Raw genomic sequence first — 23,435 nt, forward strand, 5'->3', positions numbered from 1 at the left:
TTGCCTCTGCTAGGAAGCAGGAATTGGAAGGGGAAAACATGTGATTGCTTAAGATGTAACTTTTGCAAGCAGCCCTCAAGATGCTTCAACTCCTCTCTTCATCTCCCCGTAACAAGGGGCATAATAATATTGGTCTATCCCTGCTTGTAAGGATTATTTTAGATAATGTATATGAAGTCCTCTGATCACCCACGCACAAACAAATGCTAAGTGCTGCTACTGAATGCCAGAACAAAGCATTGCAGCAGCAAGAAGATTTGCTAGAAATCAGCTTGCAAAATTCAGTGGCATATATTCAAGCTGTAACATGAAGGCGACTGATAAGGATGAAGACGCCAGACACTGAAGCTATTCTCCTTGTTGGAAATATCTCTTCATTAGTCGGAAACTTTGTTTTGTTGCTATAGCTACTTTCATTGCAAGTGGCCTTGACTAAGGCAAGAGGTATTTGTTATTTATATATATATATATATAAAAATTGTATGCAGTCTCAGCTGCAAAGAGCTACACTTCAAGAACGGAGAGCTGTGCCTTCGGAGATGATTCATATGTGCCTTACGTTTCCCATAAAAAGGGGGCGCAGAAGATGGGGTAAGCATTTCATGCTGAATGCACTACACCTCTCGACATTCCCAAAATATAAACAGGGAAACATTGTGTACTTATAGCATGGGTGGGAAAGCTTTTGCAGTCTGAAGACCCTATCTGCCTGTGGACTGCCTCGCCAGAGTGGTGCATGCTCTGGTTATCTCCCGCTTGGATTACTGCAATGCACTCTACGTGGGGCTACCTTTGAAGGTGACCCGGAAACTACAACTAATCCAGAACGCAGCAGCCAGACTGGTGACAGGGAGCGGCCACCGAGACCATATAACACCGGTCTTGAAAGACCTACATTGGCTCCCAGTACGTTTCCGAGCACAATTCAAAGTGTTGGTGCTGACCTTTAAAGCCCTAAACGGCCTCGGTCCAGTATACCTGAAGGAGCGTCTCCACCCCCATCGTTCTACCCGGACACTGAGGTCCAGCACCAAGGGCCTTCTGGCGGTTCCCTCACTGCGAGAAGCCAAGTTACAGGGAACCAGGCAGAGGGCCTTCTCGGTAGTGGCGCCCTCCTTGTGGAATGCCCTCCCACCAGATGTCAAAGAGAACAACAACAACCAGACTTTTAGAAGACATCTGAAGGCAGCCCTGTTCAGGGATGCTTTTAATGTTTGATGTATCATAGTATTTTAATATTCTTTTGGAAGCCGCCCAGAGTGGCTGGGGAGGCCTAGCCAGATGGGCGGGGTATAAATAATAAATTATTATTATTATTATTATTATTATTATTATTATTATTATATTGCATCGTAGACAGAGGCCGCACGGTGGACAGAGCCAGAGGAAAAGTTGGTGGAGTAACAAGTGTTGACTCTTACTTTTGTACAGTAGACTACATTCCAGCCATGCAAGTCATAGGTTTCCATACATTCACATTTCTACATCCTCCCCCAGGGATGTGAAGCTATGCTGGGGAGAGTCCCAGAGGGAGAGAACTGAAGGACCACATTTCCCTTCCGAACCTTTTATTTATAACAACATCATTTTTGCATCAACGCTACCCGTTCCAAATAGGTTCGGCACAACATAGTGCCTTAGCATTCATGCAGGTACATTTGCGTTTTTATCTGCATATGCACGCGTTCACAATCAAGATGCTTCTGCACAGAGGTTGAATCTCTGAGACAGAAAGCTGGAACAAAGAATGTCAACTCTAGAAGAAGAAGAAGAAGAGCTTGGATTTGATATCCCGCTTTATCACTACCCTAAGGAGTCTCAAAGCGGCTAACATTCTCCTTTCCCTTCCTCCCCCACAGCAAACACTCTGTGAGGTGAGTGGGGCTGAGAGACTTCAGAGAAGTGTGACTAGCCCAAGGTCACCCAGCAGCTGCATGTGGAGGAGGGGGGAATCGAACCCTATTCACCAGATTACAAGTCCACCACTCTTAACCACTACACCACGCTGGCTCTTTCACCCAGGTGTGCAAACTCTCCAGGCGATTACTTCATTCATAGCGCAATCCTATTCAAGGTGGCCTTACGGTGCTTTGTATAGTGGTTTCAAGAGTTGTATTTTTTATTTTTTATTTTTTTTAAAAAAAATATCTTATGTTTTAGATAATGGAACAATACTGCCCAACATTTTCTGATGCAAAACCAGGACATGTGTCCCGGGCGAGTCGTGTGACCCACGTTTCGCTCTCACCCAGGAAAAAACGATTTTGGGGGGTTCAAGAGCATGCAAGGCCATGGAACCCAAAATGGCTGCTGCGATCTGACGCTAAAACGGGATGTCCCACTTTTTCTGGGGCACTTGGAAGGTATGTTTTATATTATGATGTAATTATGCTGGCAGGGATGCGGGTGGCGCTGTGGCCTCTTGGGCTTGCCAATCAGAAGGTTGGCAGTTCGAATCCCCGTGACGGGGTGAGCTCCTGTTGCTCTGCCCCAGCTCCTGCCAACCTAGCAGTTTGAAAGCACGCCAAAGTGCAAGTAGACAAATAGGTAAATAGGTACTGCTGAGGCGGGAATGTAAATGGCATTTCCGTGAGCTCTGGTTTCTGGCACAGTGTTCTGCTGCACCAGAAGTGGTTTAGTCATACTGGCCACATGACCCAGAAAGCTGTCTGCGGACAAACGCCGGCTTCCTCAGCCTGAAAGTGAGATGAGCGCCATAACCCTATAATCGCCCGCGACTGGACATAACCGTCCAGGGGTCCTTTACCTTGACCTTCTTTTTAATTATTCTAGCATTACATTACTTGGAGAAAAGGTCATTGCTTGGTGGTAGAGCAACTGCTTTGCATGCAGAAGGTCCCTGCTTCCAACCCCAATGGCATCTCCTAGTAGGGCTGGGAATGTCCCCAGTCTGAAACCCTGGAAAGCTGCTGTCAGTCAGTGCAGACAGTACTGAGCTAGATGGACCCTTGGGCTGTCTCAGTATAAGGCCGTTTTGTATGTCTCTATGGTTCCCACTGGGACGCAGGCGGCGCTGTGGGTTAAACCACAGAGCCTAGGGCTTGCCGATCAGAAGGTCGGCGGTTTGATTCCCCGCGACGGGGTGAGCTCCCGTTGCTCAGTCCCTGCTCCTGCCAACCTAGCAGTTCGAAAGCACGTCAAAGTGCAAGTAGATAAATAGGTACCGTTCCAGCGGGAAGGTAAACGGCGTTTCCGTGCGCTGCTCTGGTTCGCCAGAAGTGGCTTAGTCATTCTAGCCACATGACCCGGAAGCTGTACGCCGGCTCCCTCGGCCAATAAAGCGAGATGAGTGCCGCAACCCCAGAGTCGGTCACGACTGGACCTAATGGTCAGGGGTCCCTTTACCTTTATGGTTCCCGCTGCTCTGTATTTTTGCTGTCTTGTGCAAAATGCCCTGTGAATTGTTTGAATACCGTGGTACCTCGGGTTACATATGCTTCAGGCTACATTCGCTTCAGGTTACAGACTCCGCTAACCCAGAAATAGTACCTCGGTTTAAGAACTTTGCTTCAGGATGAGAATAGAAATCGTGCTCCAGAGGCACGGCGGCAGCAGGAGGCCCCATTAGCTAAAGTGGTGCTTCAGGTTAAGAACAATTTCAGGTTAAGAACGGACCTCCGGAACGAATTAAGTACTTAACCTGAGCTACCACTGCAATCAGGGTGCTCAGGATTGCAGCTTAAGTGCGTTCGTGTGTCAAGGGGGTCGCGCATTTTAAGACAAAGCCTCCCAAACAGATGCGATGCTAAAAGTAAAACAAATGGTCAGAATGCAGGAAAGAGCCAATCACTGGTCCCCAGTAGCAACATCATTTTAAATACTGTCATTCACCAAACTTATATCAGTGTAAATGAGAGCAGATCCTTCATATTCTTCCAAAAACCTAGGTGGGGTAAATGACCGTATGCCCTTTCTTGTATCCACTTATTTATGTATTCTCTCCAATGTCTCAATGCTCCTCTTCACCAAAGGAAGAACCATCAATTGGAAACAGCTTTGTAAACCGTAATAAAGTAGTGCAGGTGTTAACAGCTGACTCGGGACAAAGTGTTTCAGCTGGGATGGTGCCAGGGACTAGCGAGTTCTTTAATTCACGGCTGTAATGAAGCTATCGACCTCAGTGCCATATATCCAAACCTTACAACGGCAAAAGCCCATCAGAGGTTGAAAGGCTATTTTTTATGTTCACGTGGCTTTGGCACTACTGCCATTTTCAAAAGTTCTGCTGAGCGATTAATGGGATTTATTGTTCTTTGTATAACATCCTTGCAAGAGCTGGTGTGGTGTAATGGGGAGAGAGCAGTTTAGATTGTTGCTGAGCCATGCAGCTTACTCCCAGGATATGATTTGGAGGTACATGCATGCCTGGATGTTGGTTAGAGCATGTGGCTGAGAACGCCAAGGTTGCAGGTTCGATCCCCGCATGGGACAACTGCGTATTCCTGCATTGCAGGGGGGGGGTGGATGAGATGAACCTCAGAGTCCCTTCCATCTCTACAATTCTATGATCCTATCTAGGATTCTATGAAGTCACCGCCTCTGCAAGCTAGGCAGGTCTGAATCTGGTCAGTGACTTGATGGGTGGCTACACGGCGGGTGGGGAAGAAAGCTGGAATACAAATGGAAGGGTGGGGGAAAATGTTGACCCAGCCACTGTCTCTTGATTTAAACCTGCCACACAGTGTTGTAACAAGGATTTAAGACCATAGGAAACAAATTGTGTCAAAATTAAACGGAGTGCAAAGAGATAGTGGGATTCTATAACGAACTGAAAAAGATGTTTAGATTTTCATTTGGGGGGAAAAAACCCAGAATCCTTTCTCCTAGGTATCATGTCAGAGGAAATAAAAAGAACAGTCAGACCAATATTTATGTATGCAACTACGGCGGCAAGGTTATTGATTGCCAAAAATTGGAAAAGCAGCAGCATCCCACCCAACTAAAACGGACTGGTTATTTAAAATGATGGAATACTTCCATGCTGCAGAACTAACAGGGAGGATAAGAGGAGATATGGTACAAAAAGCGAATAAGGAGTGGGCTATCTTTAAGGAATACATCAAAATTTATGTGGAAAAAGTAGAATTTCTGACAGCTATTGAGTGAATCCAGAAAATGATTAGAGAGAAAGGAAAGGAAAGTCAAGACAGAAGAAGAGGTTAAAGAAATAATGAAATGCGTTTAAGCTAGTTGGAAAAATAAGGTAGCATAACAAGAACGGCTGGAAGTCAAGTCACTTGGTGGGTGTCCATATGGGGTAGGTGTGTAGGTATGTTGATACATACAGTATAGGTAGGTATTATATATAGTAATGTAGGTATGTTTTATGTTATGAAAATAAGGTAGTGTGTTGTGTACGTGTATTGTGTGAATGTATATGTATGTGATTTATATGTTAATAAAATTTAAATGAAGGGGGAAAAAATTAAACGTTAGTGGGGGTTTTTTGTGAAGAATAGGCAAATATTTATGTTGATTTGAGGGTAAGATTCAGGAGAAGAATTATGCTTTATATCTAAGAACAAGTATCCAAGCAAGTGGTAGGTCCTCTGCACGGAGAAGACGGAGAAACGTGATTGGGTGACAGAGAGAAGGTGGAACTTCTCGACGCCTGCTTTGCCCCTGACTTCTCCCAAAAGGAGAGTAGTGCCCAGCCAGGTGATAACAGAATAAACGATGCAAGGAGAGAGCTGCAGCCTAAGATAGGAAAACAGGTGGTATCTAGTTTCTATAAAAGAATTCAAATCTCCAGAGTTGGAAGGGACTCCGAGGGTCATCTAGTCCAACCCCCTGCAATGCGGGAATCTGAAGTATCCATGGCAGATGGCCATCCAACCTCTGCTTAAAAACCTCCAAGGAAGGAGAGCCCACCACCTTCTGAGGGTGACCATCCCACTGTTGAACAGCTTTCACTGGTGGTGAACAATCTATGCTCACAAGAGTCTCTCTCAATAGCCACTTTTCGTAACGGCCTTCTGAGACATTCTTGTTGTGAAAGCCGAGTACGCAATTTTAGCTGTTGTGTTTTGGAGTGTGTGTGTGTACGGAGTCAAGACTAGCAATTTCTGGCACAAGGGGGTTAATTCTGGCAGGGCATTGAGGAGATGAATGCACCTGGTTTTGCCAGGTCCACTTGTGAGGTCAAGGTGTCATCAACTTTTGTTAGCTATTGCATGTATTTAGAAGTTGCCTTTCCATTAAGCCATGTTAGCTGACGGTGTGGCTTATCACATCTTTCCTGCTGCTTCTATCTAACCAATATTTACTGTTTTTGAAAAACTATTCTGCTTACTCTGGCTGCTGCTCTTATCCATTTTACTTGTGTGTTGGATTGGCTGGATTACTTTTATTGTAGGCTGCTACGGATGATATCGACAGGCACCATATACATTTAATTAACAAATAAAACAAGTTATCTCAATTAATTGTCAGCATTCACTGGTGTGCCTCTGAAACACGTGTGTGAATTTATGCTCGCCATCATTCACGTACGAATACTGACGTTCACTGACTCTCTCCTGCAAAGCACAATTGTTTGGGACATTTATTTATATTACTAATTCAGCCACGGAAACACATATATCTAAGGGTTTGTTTTGTTTTTTAAAGGCAAGACTCCACGAGCCACATTATTAAGAAATTAAATCTTTAAAGTGTATGGGTATGTGGTTAGGTAGGAGGAGGAAAATGTGCTATTCTGTAATATTTGAGAAGCAGCAGGTGCTTGTGTAATTAAAGGAAGGGTTGTAATGCACACTCACATGGGAGATAGGCTCAGGTTGCCCAAGGCATAAGTGGTGCAGAGTCCAGTTCACTGACATCACCTTCTATAAAGGGTCCAGAGGAGCCAATGGCCAGTAGGATTCTCCTTTGGAAATTAACCTGGGGCTATCAAGCAACACCCATCTAAATCTTGTCTTCCTTGTCAACCTGACTAAGCCAAGACTGGTTATCAGGGTCTATCTATCTATTTATCTATCATCTATCTATCTATCTATCTATCTATCTATCTATCTATCTATCATCATCTATCTATCTATCTATCTATATCTATCTATCATCTATCTATCTATCTATCATCTATCATCTATCTATCTATCTATCTATCTATCTATCTATCTATCTATCTATCTATCTATCATCTATCATCTATCATCTATCTATCTATCTATCTATCTATCTATCTATCTATCTATCTATCTATCATCTATCTATCTATCTATTGATCTATCTATATCTATCTTTAGGGCTTAAAGGTCAGCACCAGCACTCCAAATTGTGCTCGGAAACGTACTGGGAGTCAATGTAGGTCTTTCAGGACCAGTGTGATAAGGTCTCAGCAGCAGCTCTGTAAAAACCAGAAGAGCTTTCGTTCTTGCTCAATACGCACTTAAACCCAATTGTCCAAAATAGGTTATCAGCAGTCAAAACTGCACTGCACATGCCTCAAGATGACATGTGTTTATATGCCTACGCGCTAGATGCCAAAATGTGTCAGCTCCTCACTCTGATATTTAGCTTCTAAGGGATCCTGGGGAAGGAGTTAAATGCAGAAGAACTTTAAACACTGTAATAAGGAATTCCTGAAAAGGTAAAATGAAGATAGTGCTTTGACAGGGATCTACCAACTCACCTAGTCAAGATGGCGGCTTATATTTTACCTCCATCGTCAGTGGCAGGGTGCCTCTGAATAACAGTTGGTGGAGAACAAGCAGGAGAGGGTTATTGCACCCCTGCCCCACTTGTGAGCTTACCGGGGCATCTGCTTACCACTATGGGCAACACAATTTGCTCTTTGGTCTGACTGAGCAAGACTCTGCTTAGGGACAGGAACCATAAACTCGGGGCTGTCCTTGGTAAATATTTGGAGGATATACTAATGCTATGACTATCAGTATGCCAATCTATCTCTTTCCGGACACAAATACACTCTGAAGGCTTCACTGCACGTAACATTGCCGACCTTAAAACACAGTAGGCACACTGAGTCCATATTGTGAAGAGTGATGGCATCGGTCACAGACCTTGTTTGGAAATGCAACTCAGATTCACCATTACCACAAAATGTTCCATTTATGAATGAGAAATTCTCTTGTTCAACATCTGTACCCATCCGTGCCACTGCCACTCAGGTGTAGGCAGTGTGAGATTTATGTATAAGCTAAACAAGCTATAGCTTAGGGCCCCATTCTCTTGGGGGCCACCAAAAAAATTAAAGGAAAAAAATCCTGGATGTACATTTCCAAAATATAAGATAAAAAACAATTACTTTGATAAAATACATATTTTGTTACGTGGAAATGGCTTTAGATACCTGTTAGGTCCATAAATTACCATATAGCATATATTCAACACAAAAAAACCCAGTGACAATTTGTTGTTGACAAAGGACAGCTGGACATATAAAGGGCCCCATTACCTTCAATAGCTGGTGGGCCTCATCAAACCTCCCTCTCCCAAGTCGCAAACTGTGTTTTCGGTTCCAGTTCTCATTAAATTTGCAGCTCAGACACAACCCAGGCCAAATGAAGGAAAACTTTGAAACCTATTTCCCGACCTGTTTAAATACTGCTCCACAATCACCACATCAAACCTGCTTATCTTGTTGTGATAAATCATTCTGTGCCAATTTTGAGCTATTGTTTCCCTTCACGGCAGCCTGAGCAATAGGAGATTTAAATCTGGTTTGTAGCAAAGGCAAGGCTCGGTTTCAGGAAGTACGCTTTTTTGTTTCGTAGCCAGAGACCTTGCAGCCTCTCTCCCCTGCATTTTCCTGTGCTGGTTTCTGGACCGCTGACTTTTCATTATTATCACTATGCACATTTTAATTGGCTGCACTTTTGCAAACCACACACCCTTGATTTATTCACACGGGCTCCTCAATCTACCCGGCATCACCACCGCTTTCAGGGGCTGAGCAAACATGTGCTAAGAGGCGCTTTAACGAAGCGTGTTCTCCTTCATGGAGAGCACGTGTTGCGGTGGGGTCTAACAGGACACCCCCTCTTGGTTGCTGGGTGGGATTGTTTAAATGTCCAGGATTGTGATTGGCTATTCTGGGTTGTTGGGCAAATTCTGATGATGGCAATTTGTGGGACGGCTTGAGGGTTTTTATATACTTAGCATGCAGCATTTAACGTTCCCTTTTGCTGCGTGCATCGGATCAGCCGCCCACCCTCCCTAAGTTAGGACTTGTGTGTCTGACCTTGCTATGCCTGTCATGGGGTCGTCTGCTTTTGGGGCAGGGGCCTGGTAGGAATTTTGTCCATTTGGCTGATTGGCTGGTGCCATTTGGTTTTTGCCTACTGCATAGCAAATTGTCTTCGTCTTAAAAAGCAGAGACATCACCTTGCCAACAAAGGTCCGTATAGTTCAAGCTATAGTTTGCCCAGTAGTGATGTATGGAAGCGAGAGCTGGACCATAAAGAAGGCTGATGGCCGAAGAATTGATGCTTTTGAATTATGGTGCTGGAGGAGACTCTTGAGAGTCCCATGGACTGCAAGAAGATCAAACCTATCCATTCTTAGGGAAATCAGCCCTGAGTGCTCACTGGAAGGACAGATCCTGAAGCTGAGGCTCCAATACTTTGGTCACCTCATGAGAAGAGAAGACTCCCTGGAAAAGACCCTGATGTTGGGAAAGATGGAGGGCACAAGGAGAAGGGGATGACAGAGGACGAGATGGTTGGATAGTGTTCTCAAAGCTACCAGCATGAGTTTGACCAAACTGCAGGAGGCAGTGGAAGACAGTGGCAGTGGAGTGCCTAGCGTGCTCTGGTCCATGGGGTCACGAAGAGTCAGACACGACTAAACGACTAAACAACAACAAATAGCAAATTGTCACAACTTGTAAGGTTGCAGTTAGACATTGGTTAAAACTGGTTGGTGGAGGGGTAAGGTCGGGCTGTGCCTGCCCCTCCAATGCTGCTGATGCAAGGGAATTCCATTAAAGGAATCCAGGGGCTCGCCATGCTTTTGTCAGAATCCCTGGTAAGGGGCATGGGCCACACAAGCCCCTGGGAGCATGCGGGGAGAGGTGAGGGTCTGGCAGCCAGCTCCCTTACTGACTTTAGCAGGGTTGTGGAAGTCAGTTCTGTCCCTGGGTGGAGACAGATAGTCATAACCAGTGCCTCAGCAACCACTCACATTATGTATTTTAATAAAGTTGTGGCCAAAATTATGCCAAAAACCTTAAACAAAATTCCTGTGTGAATTGTGATTTATTTAGGGGGTGGCTTGGGGACCTCGACACGCAAATAGCTTTGAGAGGCGAACAGAGAAACACTATGGGAGAGGAGTGCTGGACCTTCCCACCATCCCCACTTCCTCTGTTTTATTACCTGCTACCCTTGTATTCTGCATTGAACTGCCCTGTGCTCCACCGCACTGCATTCCTGTGCTTTCATTGCAAGCTCCCAGGAAAGAGTTTACTCTCCAAGGCACCATGTCAATGTTTTAGATATGCAGTAAACAGATATGCACCAAACATGTATGAACAGGTATGTGGAGCCCAAGGAGTTGCCTAATACAAAATCAGCTCAGAACAGCAGAGCACCCGGAAATTTAGCAGTCAGCTCTCTCCAAAATCTAACACAAAGGCTCTTCCTAGCTCTGCTACTTGAGGTCCTTTTACTGGAGTTGCTGAGGACAGAGTCTTGGATCCTGTAAGAAAAGTCCTGCTGGCTCAGACTGAAGCCTAGCATTCTCTTCCCACAGGGGCCAACCAGATACCTATGGGACGTCTCAAAGGAGGACTAAGGGCAACAGCACCCTCCCCACTCATGTCCCCCAACAACTGGCATTCAGAAAAATACTGCCTGTAGAGCATGAAACTCTTAATCTCAAGGTCAAGGGTTTGAGTCCCACGTTGGGCAAAAGATTCCAGGGGGTTGGATTAGATCAGGGGTAGTCAACCTTTTTATACCTACCGCCCACTAATGCATCTTTCTTGATGGTCAAATTTCCTTACTGCCCACCAGTTCTCGATGGAAGGAGGATTCAGCTTGTGCCGTAGAACCCCCTACCGCCCACCTAGAATCCTGAAACGCCCACTAGTGGGCTGTAGGGACCAGGTTGACAACCCCTGGTCTAGACGGTATTCCAGTTCTAGTGTTATGAATGAGAGAGAGAGAAATGTCTCTGTATCAACTTTAAGCACACAGTGCACAAGCTTGTACACTTCTATTATGTCCGCCCTTTCTCGACTTTCTTTTTCCAGAAGTCCCAAATGCTGCAACCTTTCCCCACCATACAAACAAAATATGCCCTACACCCAAATTTGTATCTTTGCCCAGATGTCCATACTTATATATATTCTTAGTGGCAACGAAACATGCATTCCCCTAGATGTACAAATACTTTTGACCAGGGTTTTCCAAACTTGTGTCTCCAGCTGGTTTTGGACTACAATGCCCATCATCTCTGACTGCTGGTCCTGCTAGCTAGGGATGATGGGAGTTGTAGTCCAACAACAGCTGGAGACCAATTTTGGGAAACCCTGCTTTAGACTCCTTAATACTGTAAGACATTGCATACGTTCTCTTAACGTTGCTTACTTAAAGCAGTCTGGATATTCTGCCAGGGCCATGTTGATGACATCCAATGCATGCTGGTGGTGCTTTTGAGCTGAAAAAAGGAGGGCCAGCAAATGAAGGGAATTCATATCATCCTTGCACAGTTTCAGAGCTTCCTGGAGCTGTTCTATCGCATCACAAATCTGGAAAATAAAAAAGGATTTCTCTCATTTAATCCTAATTTCAGTTCTGTTCAAGTTCATTTGTTTTGGTCCTTGAGTGTAACAAAAGCAGAACACACAGACAAAAGATGCACTAGAGGCAATATTAATAAAACTCATCAGCATGAAATAAAACCAACTCAATTGCAAGGCTAGAGTATAAAAGACATCTTACAGATGCATGTTACAAAAGAGCACGCCAACAATCCAGCTCATAATTAAATAATTCTCAGCCATCCATGTCCAGGCTATAATCTAGAATGCATGAAGGATAGAAAGGCAGTTGCTACCTTGGCCAAATTTAAAAGTGCTGGTAATGGCGTTTAAGCCCTAAATCAGAGCTAGGGAGCCTGTATCTCTCCAGATGTTGCTGGACTCCAGCTCCCATCATTCTTGACTGTACTCTAGTTGGTGTTGGCTGGGGCTGGTGGGAGTTAAGAGTTCAAAATCTGGGAGCCACACATCTGCCAGTCGATTGATGGCTTTTAACCATATGAATCTGTTCAGCCAAAGAATACCCCCATCTCTCTCCCCACCCTCTCCTTTCCCCCAACTGCAAGATGTCTATGACAAAAGTGTCTCTCCCCAAATGTAAACGAACTGTGAAAAAAACCATGAATTAAAAATGGAGACTATAGATGCACCTTTCCCTGTCTATCTGTTTGCTTTGTAATACAAAAAAACCTTAATAAAAACTAATTAAAACAAACAACAACAACACACCATATGAATTTGTTCAGGCCTTAAGATTGTCCCTGAAGGTTTATAAATCTATCACCTGTCTGATACATGAGCACTGATGATGACAGCGCCTTTTTGGTAGTGGCCTCATGTTTTTGGAACTGCATCCCAAGGGATCCATCAGTACAGGTTTTTAAGCAGGCACCGAAACCCCCTCTCTTTTAGGCCATATTTCATTGAGACAGTGGATCGAATTTTGAACGGCTGCCTTTAAATTGCTTCCATGAATTTCATACTACCATTTTCCAAAATGTTTTAAACTGCTGACTGGATCATAATGTGCCTTTTGTAGTTTTTCCTTTATGCGTGTGCTTTCTATACAAGTCACACAGTGTGAGGGCTTTGCCCTAGAGGAGGCAGCCAGAATGTCTTTAGAATTAGGTTTCCAGAGAGTGGAAGCCTTGACATCGGTAATGAATACAAAAGCCACTTTCACGTCTATGTGGCTTGACATTTTATCTTTATGCCTCCTTATGGAAATTCTCCCAGGAAATCTTCCCCATTTGTTATTGATAGCAGATCTCGAGTCACCTTTAAGATGATCCTCTGGAAAGGGCACAAGGGTCTTTATGAGCTCAAAAGAGCATCTCAGGGATACAGCAGTAGAGCTATTTAGGTTTGAAAAACTTGTGGCTGCAGATTGGACATTAATGGGTTCTGTTTCATTTTCCTACATGGAAGAGCTCTTCACATAGGAAAAGGTTAATGAGCAAAATGGCCCTTTAAAGTGAAAGAACAGAAATACCAAATACAGCAAGGCACTTGTAGGCTGCACTGTCCAGGATTTTTCCTGCCATCAAGAAGGCTATAGACTCTCTTAGAACTAAGGCCAATGGGGAAGGTATGTAGCTCAGTGGTAGAGCATTTGTTTTGCATGCAGAAGGTTCCAGGTTCAAGCCCCAGCATCTCCAGCATCCTGGCACATTAGACAGCGGCTGCCAGTACAGTGGACGCTCGGGTTGCGAACGTGATCCGTGCGGGAAGCATGTTCACAACCCGCAGCGTCCACAACCCGCAGCTCCGCGTCTGCACACACGCAGGTCGCGATTTGGTGATTCTGCGCATGCGCAGAGCGCGATTTAGCGCTTCTGCGCATGCGCCGAAACCCAGAAGTAACCCATTCTGGTACTTCTGGGTTCGGCGTGGTACGCAACCTGAAATCGCACAACCCAAAGTGTCTGTAACCCAAGGTATGACTGTACTGTGCTGGATGGTCTGACTCAGTATAAAGCAGCTTCTAGTATTCCTCTCCCCACACCCCAAAAATAGGTATTAAAGTTTTCACAATATAATAAAATTATATCTAGAAGAAATGAAATAAAAAGAAAGAAAGAAAGAAAGAAAAGAAAAGAGAGGAAGGCAAAGGAAGGTAGAAAAGAGAGGAGAAAAACAACAGGCTTCCAATATTCTAGGGCTGCCATATGTCTTGGATTTCCTGGACACGTCCAGGAATCGGGCTGCAAAAGTGGTGTCTGGGTAGATTTTTGCTAAATTGGCAAGTAGGGAGATTTTGTTTTCTAAAAAAAAAAAACCCCAAATCCCAAAAACTTAAGTTTTGAGGGGAGATTTTGCCAAAACAAAAGCAAAAAACAAACAAACCCTGCTTTGTCTGGATTTTAAATTTTGGGAATATGGCAACCCTAAATATTTCTAAAGCTGGGCTCAAAGATCCCCTTCCCTATCTGGCCAACTCATTTGCAGTTATTATAATTAAATTTATATACAGTGGTACCTCAGGTTACAAACACCTCAGGTTACAAGCACTTCGGGTTACAGACTCCGCTAACCCGGAAGTAGTACCTCGGGTTAAGAACTTTACCTCAGGATGAGAACAGAAATCGTGCGCCAGAGGTGTGGCGGGAGGCCCCATTAGTTAAAGTGGTACCTCAGGTTAAGAACACTTTCAGGTTAAGAACGGACCTCCAGAACGAATTAAGTTCTTAACCCGAGGTACCACTGTACTGCCTTTCATCAAAAGACTAGAGAGCAGTTTACAACACGGAGCATGATTTTCAGTGCACACCATCATATCTATATGATACCATAATCTCCCAGTCTCTCACTTCCCTGCCATCTTTCTGCCACTTCCATGTGGACATTGTCTTTGGCTCCCAACAGCATCCCAGAAGCGGAGAAGCCAGGGTGCTTATTCCTGGCAGTTTCTCCCCCTTGAGGTGATTCCCACCAGATGAGGAGGGCAGAACAGAGGCCAGAGGCCATTTGAGACTGGTAAACATCCAAGAGAGGAGGAGTCTTAGAAAGAGGCAAAACCTGCTGGGAAGTGTCGATGAGTTGTTTTCCTTGAATAAAGAGTTAACTTCATTGACAAGGGAGCCTTGCGTCTTTCGTTCTATACCTGAATCCATCTCCAGCCCAGTTTAAGGTGTTGGGCCCTAGACAGCTCAGGACCCGAGCACTTGAGAGACTGCCTTCTCTCTTATATATCCGGCGATCTGTCGGAAAGTTGCTGCTCCAAAGATCTCAGAAGCCCACTGTGGTAATTTGCCTTGGGGCTTTGAGTGTGGCTGCTCCTGTTCTGTGGAAGAGCATTCCTGTTGAGATAACACAGGCACACACTATCTGCGCTTCCTGGAAACAACTGATTTTTTAATTATTATTATTCTGACAGGCTTTACCAACTGGATAAACGAGTCTTTGCGACGAGGGTCTATTTTGTACTGTTTTAGTTTCGTTTAAAAATCAGTAGTTCCCAAACTTTTGGGGGCCACTGCTGCCCTCTTGGTTCCATAAACTTATCCCCAATGCTGCCTACCCTATAAAAAGCATTTTTCAGAATAGCGGTTTCCATGACCCACTAAGGAAGAATGGCATTCGAGGCAGTAATAATTATATTGCACATTTATTCAAAAGTCAATTAGAACCATGTAGTTGAATTAACTGCACAAAATGGATGAACTTGATCAAGGGATACCATCTTTTTATTGACACCTCCAGAAACCCCTGCCACCCCCTCACCTCTTGATGCCCCCCCAAGATAATCCCACTGCCCCCTAAGGGGTAGTACCACCCATTTTTGCAACCTCTGTTTTAAATGTATCCAGCTGGTTGTTATTGTTTTACTAACTGTGGGTTGGTGGGGGGGGGGTTGGGTTTGTTTTTTTTTTTGCTGTTTTATTGTAATTAATGAATTGATGATAATAACAGTAAAGAAGACAAAGAATATCAGCATCCCCCACACTGGCCTCATTTCACTTTTAATTGAGCACCAGCGGACAAACAAACACACGAGGAATCAAAAGAGCTTTACATCAACAGACCCCAGCTTTCCGTTGGATTACTGGAAGTGCTAAAGAGAACCATCTGAAAATAGACAAAGGGAGGTTTTTTGAGGTGCATTTCCAAAACAATAAAATTTAATCCGGTTGCTAGAGAAATGGACTCTGGGCTGCCAGACTGGGTTTCAACACAGGATTGCTTCTAAAGGCACAGGTGAATGGCAAGTAATGCAGCTTGTACCACCCTCATTTTTATCCCCCTATGTTATGTACTGAAGTTCTCACCCTGGGCCAGCAGGGGGATACTGTAGATAGTTTTCACTCAGGTCCACATATGCAGATAAGGGATTGAAAGTGACGTTCAGTGATTGGATAGTTACATAAAATGGTTACTGTTGCGTTCTAGTGGAGCTCTATATAAGCAGGCTGGCTGAACCCTTCAGTTCAGTTCTGTTCTGGCCTATGAATAAACAAGAGCTGTTTGAAGAATCGCTGTGTCGTCTGATATGTTCACCCACAACTTAACACCCTACATCATGGGTAGGCAAACTAAGGCCCGGGGGCCGGATCCTGCCCAATTGCCTTCTAAATCCGGCCCATGGACAGTCTGGGAATCAGCGTGTTTTTACATGAGTAGAATGTGTCCTTTTATTTAAAATGCATCTCTGGGTTATTTGTGGGGCATAGGAATTTGTTCATTCCTCCCCCCCAAAAAAATATAGTCCGGCCCTCGACAAGGTCTGAGGGACAGTGGATTGGCCCCCTGCTGAAAAAGTTTGCTGACCCCTGCCCTACATTATGGAGACACAATAGTGGGAAGGGCTGTTCCTGATGGATTTCTCCCATTTATGCAGCCATTAAAGGGATAAATGTAATGCCAGGAAAAAGGGTGGCAGATCAAATCCCCACTAAACTCTCAGCCTCAGTTCCTTCTCTGTGAAATGGGGCTGGCACTGCCTTGCTGTGCAGGGCCTGGCGAAGACTGCCAGGTTTGCAAAAGAGGCTGGATGCACTCGCCATGCAAATAACCAAGAGCTGCATGCAGAGTGCAATTTTGCAAGAACAGGCGCCTGACCAATATCCTTGGGAGCTTTAAGCCGCCGCATAAGCTGCGTGGGCGTAGAGGTGCTCCTGTTAATATTTATTGCTGCTTGTGCAAACTCCCTGAGATAAAAACCTTCGGCTCATTGCTTCAATATTTCAAGGCCTTTAGAAAAGCTGGCAAAGGAAACGTAGCAGTTTCTTTTGGCAGGGCACCTATCGGCCCCAGATATTGCCAAGTTTGTGGGGGCGGGGGGAGGCAGGGATGAGATGACGGAGCTCAGCAAGGCTGGCGGTGGGGGAGCAGAAGCAGATCTATGAAAGGGAGCAACAAGAAGCAAAGTCCTTTTGCCACTAAAGCAGGGAGTAATCTAGAACCAGAAGTTCTTCTAGAGGTGAGAACTGTTCGAGGAGTTTCGTTTCCTGCACTCCCCCACCCTTCCTTGCCTAGAACCTGGTGGGGGAATCGCTGCCTGATAACTCTTGGAAACCACAGCAGACTAGAGTCCCAACACCTCCATTTCTAGAAGGCTTAATGCATGGGTAGGCAAACTAAGGCCCAGGGGCCGGATCCGGCCCAATTGCCTTCTAAGTCCGGCCCGTGGAATCAGCGTGTTTTTACATGAGTAGAATGTGTCCTTTTATTTAAAATGCATCTCTGGGTTATTTGTGGGGCCCGCCTGGTGTTTTTACATGAGTAGAATGTGTGCTTTTATTTGAAATGCATCTCTGGGTTATTTGTGGGGCATAGGAATTCGTTCATTTCTTCAAAATATAGTCGGCCCCCCACAAGGTCTGAGGGACAGTGGACCAGCCCCCTGCTGAAAAAGTTTGCTGACCCCTGGCTTAATGTGTGATAAATTTGCCACTCTTAGCAAAGCTCAATGAATTGCTGGCTGTGGACTCACACAGCTTGCCCAGGAAATCAAAGTTGGCCTGATGAATCCAGGTGACCAACCACAACACTTTGGCATGTTGGAACTTAGAATTGTAGAGTTGGAAGTGACCGCGAGGATCATCTAGTCCAACCCTCTGCAATGCACGACTCTTTCGCCCAATGTGGGGCTCACAACCCTGACATTAAGAATCTCATGCTCCAAGGACTGAGCTATCCCTCTTTGGTGGTGGTTGTTCTGAACGTCTCTGGAGAGGCCTGGAAAACCTAACCACAGAAACATCATGCGACAAAAATGTCACCTTTTCCCCCAAATCCAGGTGGTGAATGCAGCCAGAGCACTGCCAGCTACTGGGTTAGGAAGTAAATAAGGCACAATTTGTGGGGTGCATATGGAGACAGATATATATTATTATTATTTATTAAATTTGTATTGAGTTACTATGATAGGGGGCTTGTTCACATATGTTGCTTAGTCTCTCTTTACCCGAAGTTTGATCACTCTAGACCAGCCTATACATGATATAAAATATGTCTTTGCATTTATATGTGTATATTGGATTTTTTTAAAAAAATATTTGTTGTTGTTGTTTAGTCGTTTAGTCATGTCCGACTCTTCGTGACCCTATGGACCAGAGAACGCCAGGCACTCCTGTCCTCCACTGCCCCCCGCAGCTTGGTCAGACTCATGCTGGTAACCTCGAAAACACTATCCAACCATCTTGTCCTCTGTCGCCCCCTTCTCCTTGTGCCCTCCATCTTTCCCAACATCAGGGTCTTCTCCAGGGAGTCTTCTCTTCTCATGAGGTGGCCAAAGTACTGGAGCCTCAGCTTCACAATCTGTCCTTCCAGTGAGCACTCAGGGCTGATTTCCTTCAGAATGGAGAGGTTTGATCTTCTTGCAGTCCATGGGACTCTCAAGAGTCTCCTCCAGCACCATAATTCAAAAGCATCAATTCTTCGGCGATCAGCCTTCTTTATGGTCCAGCTCTCACTTCCATACATCACTACTGGGAAAACCATAGCTTTAACTATACGGACCTTTGTTGGCAAGGTGGTGTCTCTACTTCTCAAGATGCTGTCTAGGCCTGTCATTGCCCTTCTCCCAAGAAGCAGGCGTCTTTTAATTTCGTGGCTGCTGTCACCATCTGCAGTGATCATGGAGCCCAAGAAAGTAAAATCTCTCACTGCCTCCATTTCTTCCCCTTCTATTTGCCAGGAGGTGATGGGACCAGTAGCCATGATCTTCGTTTTTTTGATGTTGAGCTTCAGACCATATTTTGCACTCTCCTCTTTCACCCTCAATAAAAGGTTCTTTAATTCCTCCTCACTTTCTGCCATCAAGGTTGTGTCATCTGCATATCTGAGGTTGTTGATATTTCTTCCGGCAATCTTAATTCCGGCTAGGGATTCATCCAGCCCAGCCTTTCGCATGATGAATTCTGCATATAAGTTAAATAAGCAGGGAGACAAAATGCAGCCTTGTCGTACTCCTTTCCCAATTTTGAACCAGTCAGTTGTTCCATATCCAGTTCTAACTGTAGCTTCTTGTCCCACATAGAGATTTCTCAGGAGACAGATGAGGTGATCAGGCACTCCCATTTCTTTAAGAACTTGCCATAGTTTGCCATGGTCGACACAGTCAAAGGCTTTTGCATAGTCAATGAAGCAGAAGTAAATGTCTTTCTGGAACTCTCTAGCTTTCTCCATAATCCAGCGCATGTTTGCAATTTGGTCTCTGGTTCCTCTGCCTCTTCTAAATCCAGCTTGCACTTCTGGGAGTTCTCGGTCCACATACTGCTTGAGCCTTCCTTGTAGAATTTTAAGCATAACCTTGCTAGCGTGAGAAATTAGTGCAATTGTGCGATAGTTGGAGCATTCTTTGGCACTGCCCTTCTTTGGGATTGGGATGTAGACTGATCTTCTCCAATCTTCTGGCCACTGCTGAGTTTTCCAAACTTGCTGGCATATTGAGTGTAGCACCTTAACAGCATCATCTTTTAAAATTTTAAATAGTTCAGCTGGAATACCATCACTTCCACTGGCCTTGTTATTTGCAGTGCTTTCTAAGGCCCATTTGACTTCACTCTCCAGGATGTCTGGCTCAAGGTCAGCAACCACACTACCTGGGGTATATGAGACATCCGTTTCTTTCTGGTATAATTCCTCTGTGTATTCTTGCCACCTCTTCTTGATGTCTTCTGCTTCTGTTAGGTCCTTTCCACTTTTGTCCTTTATTATGGAAATCTTTGTACGAAATGTTCCTTTCATATCTCCAATTTTCTTGAACAGATCTCTGGTTCTTCCCATTCTATTGCTTTCCTCTATTTCTTTGCATTGCTTGTTTAAGAAGGTCTTCTTGTCTCTCCTTGCTATTCTTTGGAAATCTGCATTCAATTTCCTGTATGTTCCACGATCTCCCTTGCATTTTGCTTGCCTTCTCTCCCCCGCTATTTGTAAGGCCTCATTGGACAGCCACTTTGCTTTCTTGCATTTCCTTTTCATTGGGATGGTTTTCGTTGCTGCCTCCTGTATAATGTTACGAGCCTCCATCCATAGTTCTTCAGGCACTCTGTCCACCAAATCTAAATCCTTAAACCTGTTCCTCACTTCCACTGTGTATTCATAAGGGATTTGACTTAGATTGTATCTTACCGGCCCAGTGGTTTTTCCTACTTTCTTCAGTTTAAGCTTGAATTTTGCTATAAGAAGCTGATGATCTGAGCCACAGTCAGCTCCAGGTCTTGTTTTTGCTGACTGTATAGAGCTTCTCCATCTTTGGCTGCAGAGAATATAATCAATCTGATTTCGATGCTGCCCATCTGGTGATGTCCATGTGTAGAGTCGTCTCTTGTGTTGTTGGAAAAGCGTGTTTGTGATGACCAGCTTGTTCTCTTGACAGAACTCTATTAGCCTTTGCCCTGCTTCGTTTTGATCTCCAAGGCCAAACTTGCCAGTTGTTCCTTTTATCTCTTGACTCCCTACTTTAGCATTCCAATCCCCTATAATGAGAAGAACATCCTTCTTTGGTGTCACTTCTATAAGGTGTTGTAAGTCTTCATAGAATTGGTCAATTTCAGTTTCTTCAGCACCAGTAGTTGGTGCATAAACTTGGATTACTGTGATGTTAAAAGGTCTGCCTTGGATTCGTATCGAGATCATTCTATCATTTTTGAGATTGCATCCCAGTACAGCTTTTGCCACTCTTTTGTTGACTATGAGGGCCACTCCATTTCTTTTACGGGTTTCTTGCCCACAGTAGTAGATATGATGGTCATCCGAACTGAATTCACCCATTCCCGTCCATTTTAGTTCACTGATGCCCAGGATGTCAATATTTATTCTTGCCATCTCATTTTTGATCACCTCCAACTTACCCATGTTCATGGTTCTTACATTCCAGGTTCCTATGCAATATTTTTCTTTACAGCATTGGACTTTCCTTTCGCTTCCAGGCATATCCGCAACTGAGCGTCCTTTCGGCTTTGGCCCAGCCGCTTCATCAGCTCTGGATCTACTTGTACTTGCCCTCCGCTCTTCCCCAGTAGCATGTTGGACGCCTTCCGACCTGAGGGGCTCATCTTCCAGCGTCATAACTTTTATATGCCTGTTGTCTTTGTCCATGGAGTTTTCTTGGCAGGGATACTGGAGTGGCTTGCCGGTTCCTCCTCCAGGTGGATCACGTTTGGTCAAAACTCTCCACTATGACCTGCTCATCTTGGGTGCCCTGCTCGGCATAGTTCATAGCTTCTCTGAGTTCTTCAAGCCCCTTCGCCACGGCAAGGCAGTGATCCATGAAGGGGTTAAAAAATATAGCAGCTGTTTTATGTTTTGTGGGCCAGTCTGGATCAGGACCATGGGATGGAGGGAGATGGGTTTAACCCTGTCTCCCTAGTGTTGCTTGCCAAACAAAAGTTGTCCCCCACAAAAGCAGTTAATTACCCTAGGTGGGAAGCTGCTACTGATGATTTTCATTAGGCTGTGTGTGTGTGTGTGTGGTTAACACATACATCATGGTCCTAATCTAGATTGGGGAACCTGTGACCGCTATTTAAAAGCAGAGGGAGGAATTCAACATCACACTCTTTTGATCATTAAATCAGCGCAAGGACTTTAGCTTTCCAGACACAGAATTTTTTCTTCTACTCCCCCAATGTGCTGTTCCTGGGGTTCGCCTGGTCACCCCACCAAAAAAAAAGATGATTGTGGGTGCATGGAGGAGAAGGAGAAGGGATGAAAGCCAGGCTTCTGCTGAAGGGACTCATTCACATTATTAAACTCAATGTATAAATATGAAGATGCATTTAACAGAGCATGTCATTCGGCCCTCACAGATGAATGGACGCACTCACTGTTTGAGAAGTCACTGTGTGACGTGACAGCTCTATATGTGGCGGCTCATTCACACACACAATTTTCACTTGATGCCACAGCATGTGTGATCCAGCAGCAGAAGGCTGCTGTACAACAAGAAAATCCCTTGGGTGGGTGGTGCAGAGGGAGGGAGGGGAGAATCATCTTTAATGGAATATATAGATCTAGAGTGTTGCTTTACTGCAGGGTTTGCTTTGATAATACCGTACATCTGCAGAACAAATGCAGCTGAACAGCTTCTTCCCCCAACCCTTGCTATTCCTGTGCACAGAAATATGAACACTGAAAAGCCATTTCACAGTGGTTTTCCTACACTGGTTTGGTTGAGTTCATCAATATAGTTCTCCAACGTTGCCAATTTAAAAGAAATTGTGCATGCCTTTTCCTCTGTGTGCGCTAAATGAGGATCCATGATTAGGAAATGCTGGATTCCACATTACTAGTAATATCCAAAGGCAACATGATGACCAAGTCCCACAATGTGGTGTCAATAGCACTGTGGGTTAAACCACAGAGCCTAAGACTTGCCGATCAGAAGGTCGGCGGTTCGAATCCCCGCGACGGGGTGAGCTCCCGTTGCTCGGTCCCTGCTCCTGCCAACCTAGCAGTTCGAAAGCACGTCAAAGTGCAAGTAGATAAATAGGTACCACTCTGGTGGGAAGGTAAACGGCATTTCCGTGTGCTGCTCTGGTTCGCCAGAAGCGGCTTAATCATGCTGGCCACATGACCCGGAAGCTGTACGCCGGCTCCCTTGGCCAATAAAGCGAGATGAGCGCCGCAATCCCAGAGTCGGTCACGACTGGACCTAATGGTCAGGGGTCCCTTTACCTTTACCTTACAGAACATTGAACAACATGAAATATATGAAATATGCACTCTACAAAACCAAATAAACAGAAATCTTCTAAATCTCTGAAAGTCACAAAATATGCACTCTAGATGGGTTCCCTTGAAAACATAGAACCAAATAAACATATTCCATATTACTACACATGGCTTGCTGAACCCCGGATTAGACTACTGCAATGTGTTGTAAGCAGGGCTGCTCTTGAAGGCTAATCGGAGAGTAAATTTGCTGCAAAATACAATGGAAAAGGTATTGACTCATATCTGCCATACAGACCTGTCCGTAGGTGCTTTTGTTTGCTCCCAACTGGTTTCCAAGCACAATCAGAAGTGTTGTACTTGCTCCCATATGAATCTGCCCAATTCTCCCCAGACCACACCTCCTTCCTAGACCAGGTTCCTCACTGACTCAGCTCTGTGCTCTCCTCATCTGCTTTGGCAGACCCTCCAAGTGTCCCTATTTTTCAGGGAGAGTCTTGGATTTACAGAAACTGTCCTGGTTTCTGATTTGATCCCGGAATGTCCCTACTTTCATGGGACAAATGTT

At 44.8% G+C, this 23,435-nt stretch overlaps 1 protein-coding gene and 1 long non-coding RNA gene across 2 annotated transcripts in view; one reads left to right on the forward strand and one right to left on the reverse strand.

Moving 5' to 3' along the window:
- Positions 1-23,435, reverse strand: part of TTC7A (tetratricopeptide repeat domain 7A) — a 191,029-nt gene that overhangs the window by 87,585 nt on the left and 80,009 nt on the right. The window contains exon 15 of the mRNA XM_079968587.1: positions 11,577-11,737. Within this exon, the coding sequence (XP_079824713.1) occupies positions 11,577-11,737 (161 nt within the window). The remainder of the gene's footprint in view (positions 1-11,576; positions 11,738-23,435) is intronic.
- Positions 487-21,911, forward strand: LOC307212105. Its single transcript, XR_013836831.1, has 3 exons — positions 487-591; positions 2,161-2,363; positions 21,772-21,911. It is a non-coding gene; the product is annotated as an uncharacterized lncRNA (long non-coding RNA).

This window comes from Podarcis cretensis (assembly GCF_951804945.1).
Source record: "Podarcis cretensis genome assembly, chromosome: 3".
NCBI lineage: Eukaryota > Metazoa > Chordata > Lepidosauria > Squamata > Lacertidae > Podarcis > Podarcis cretensis.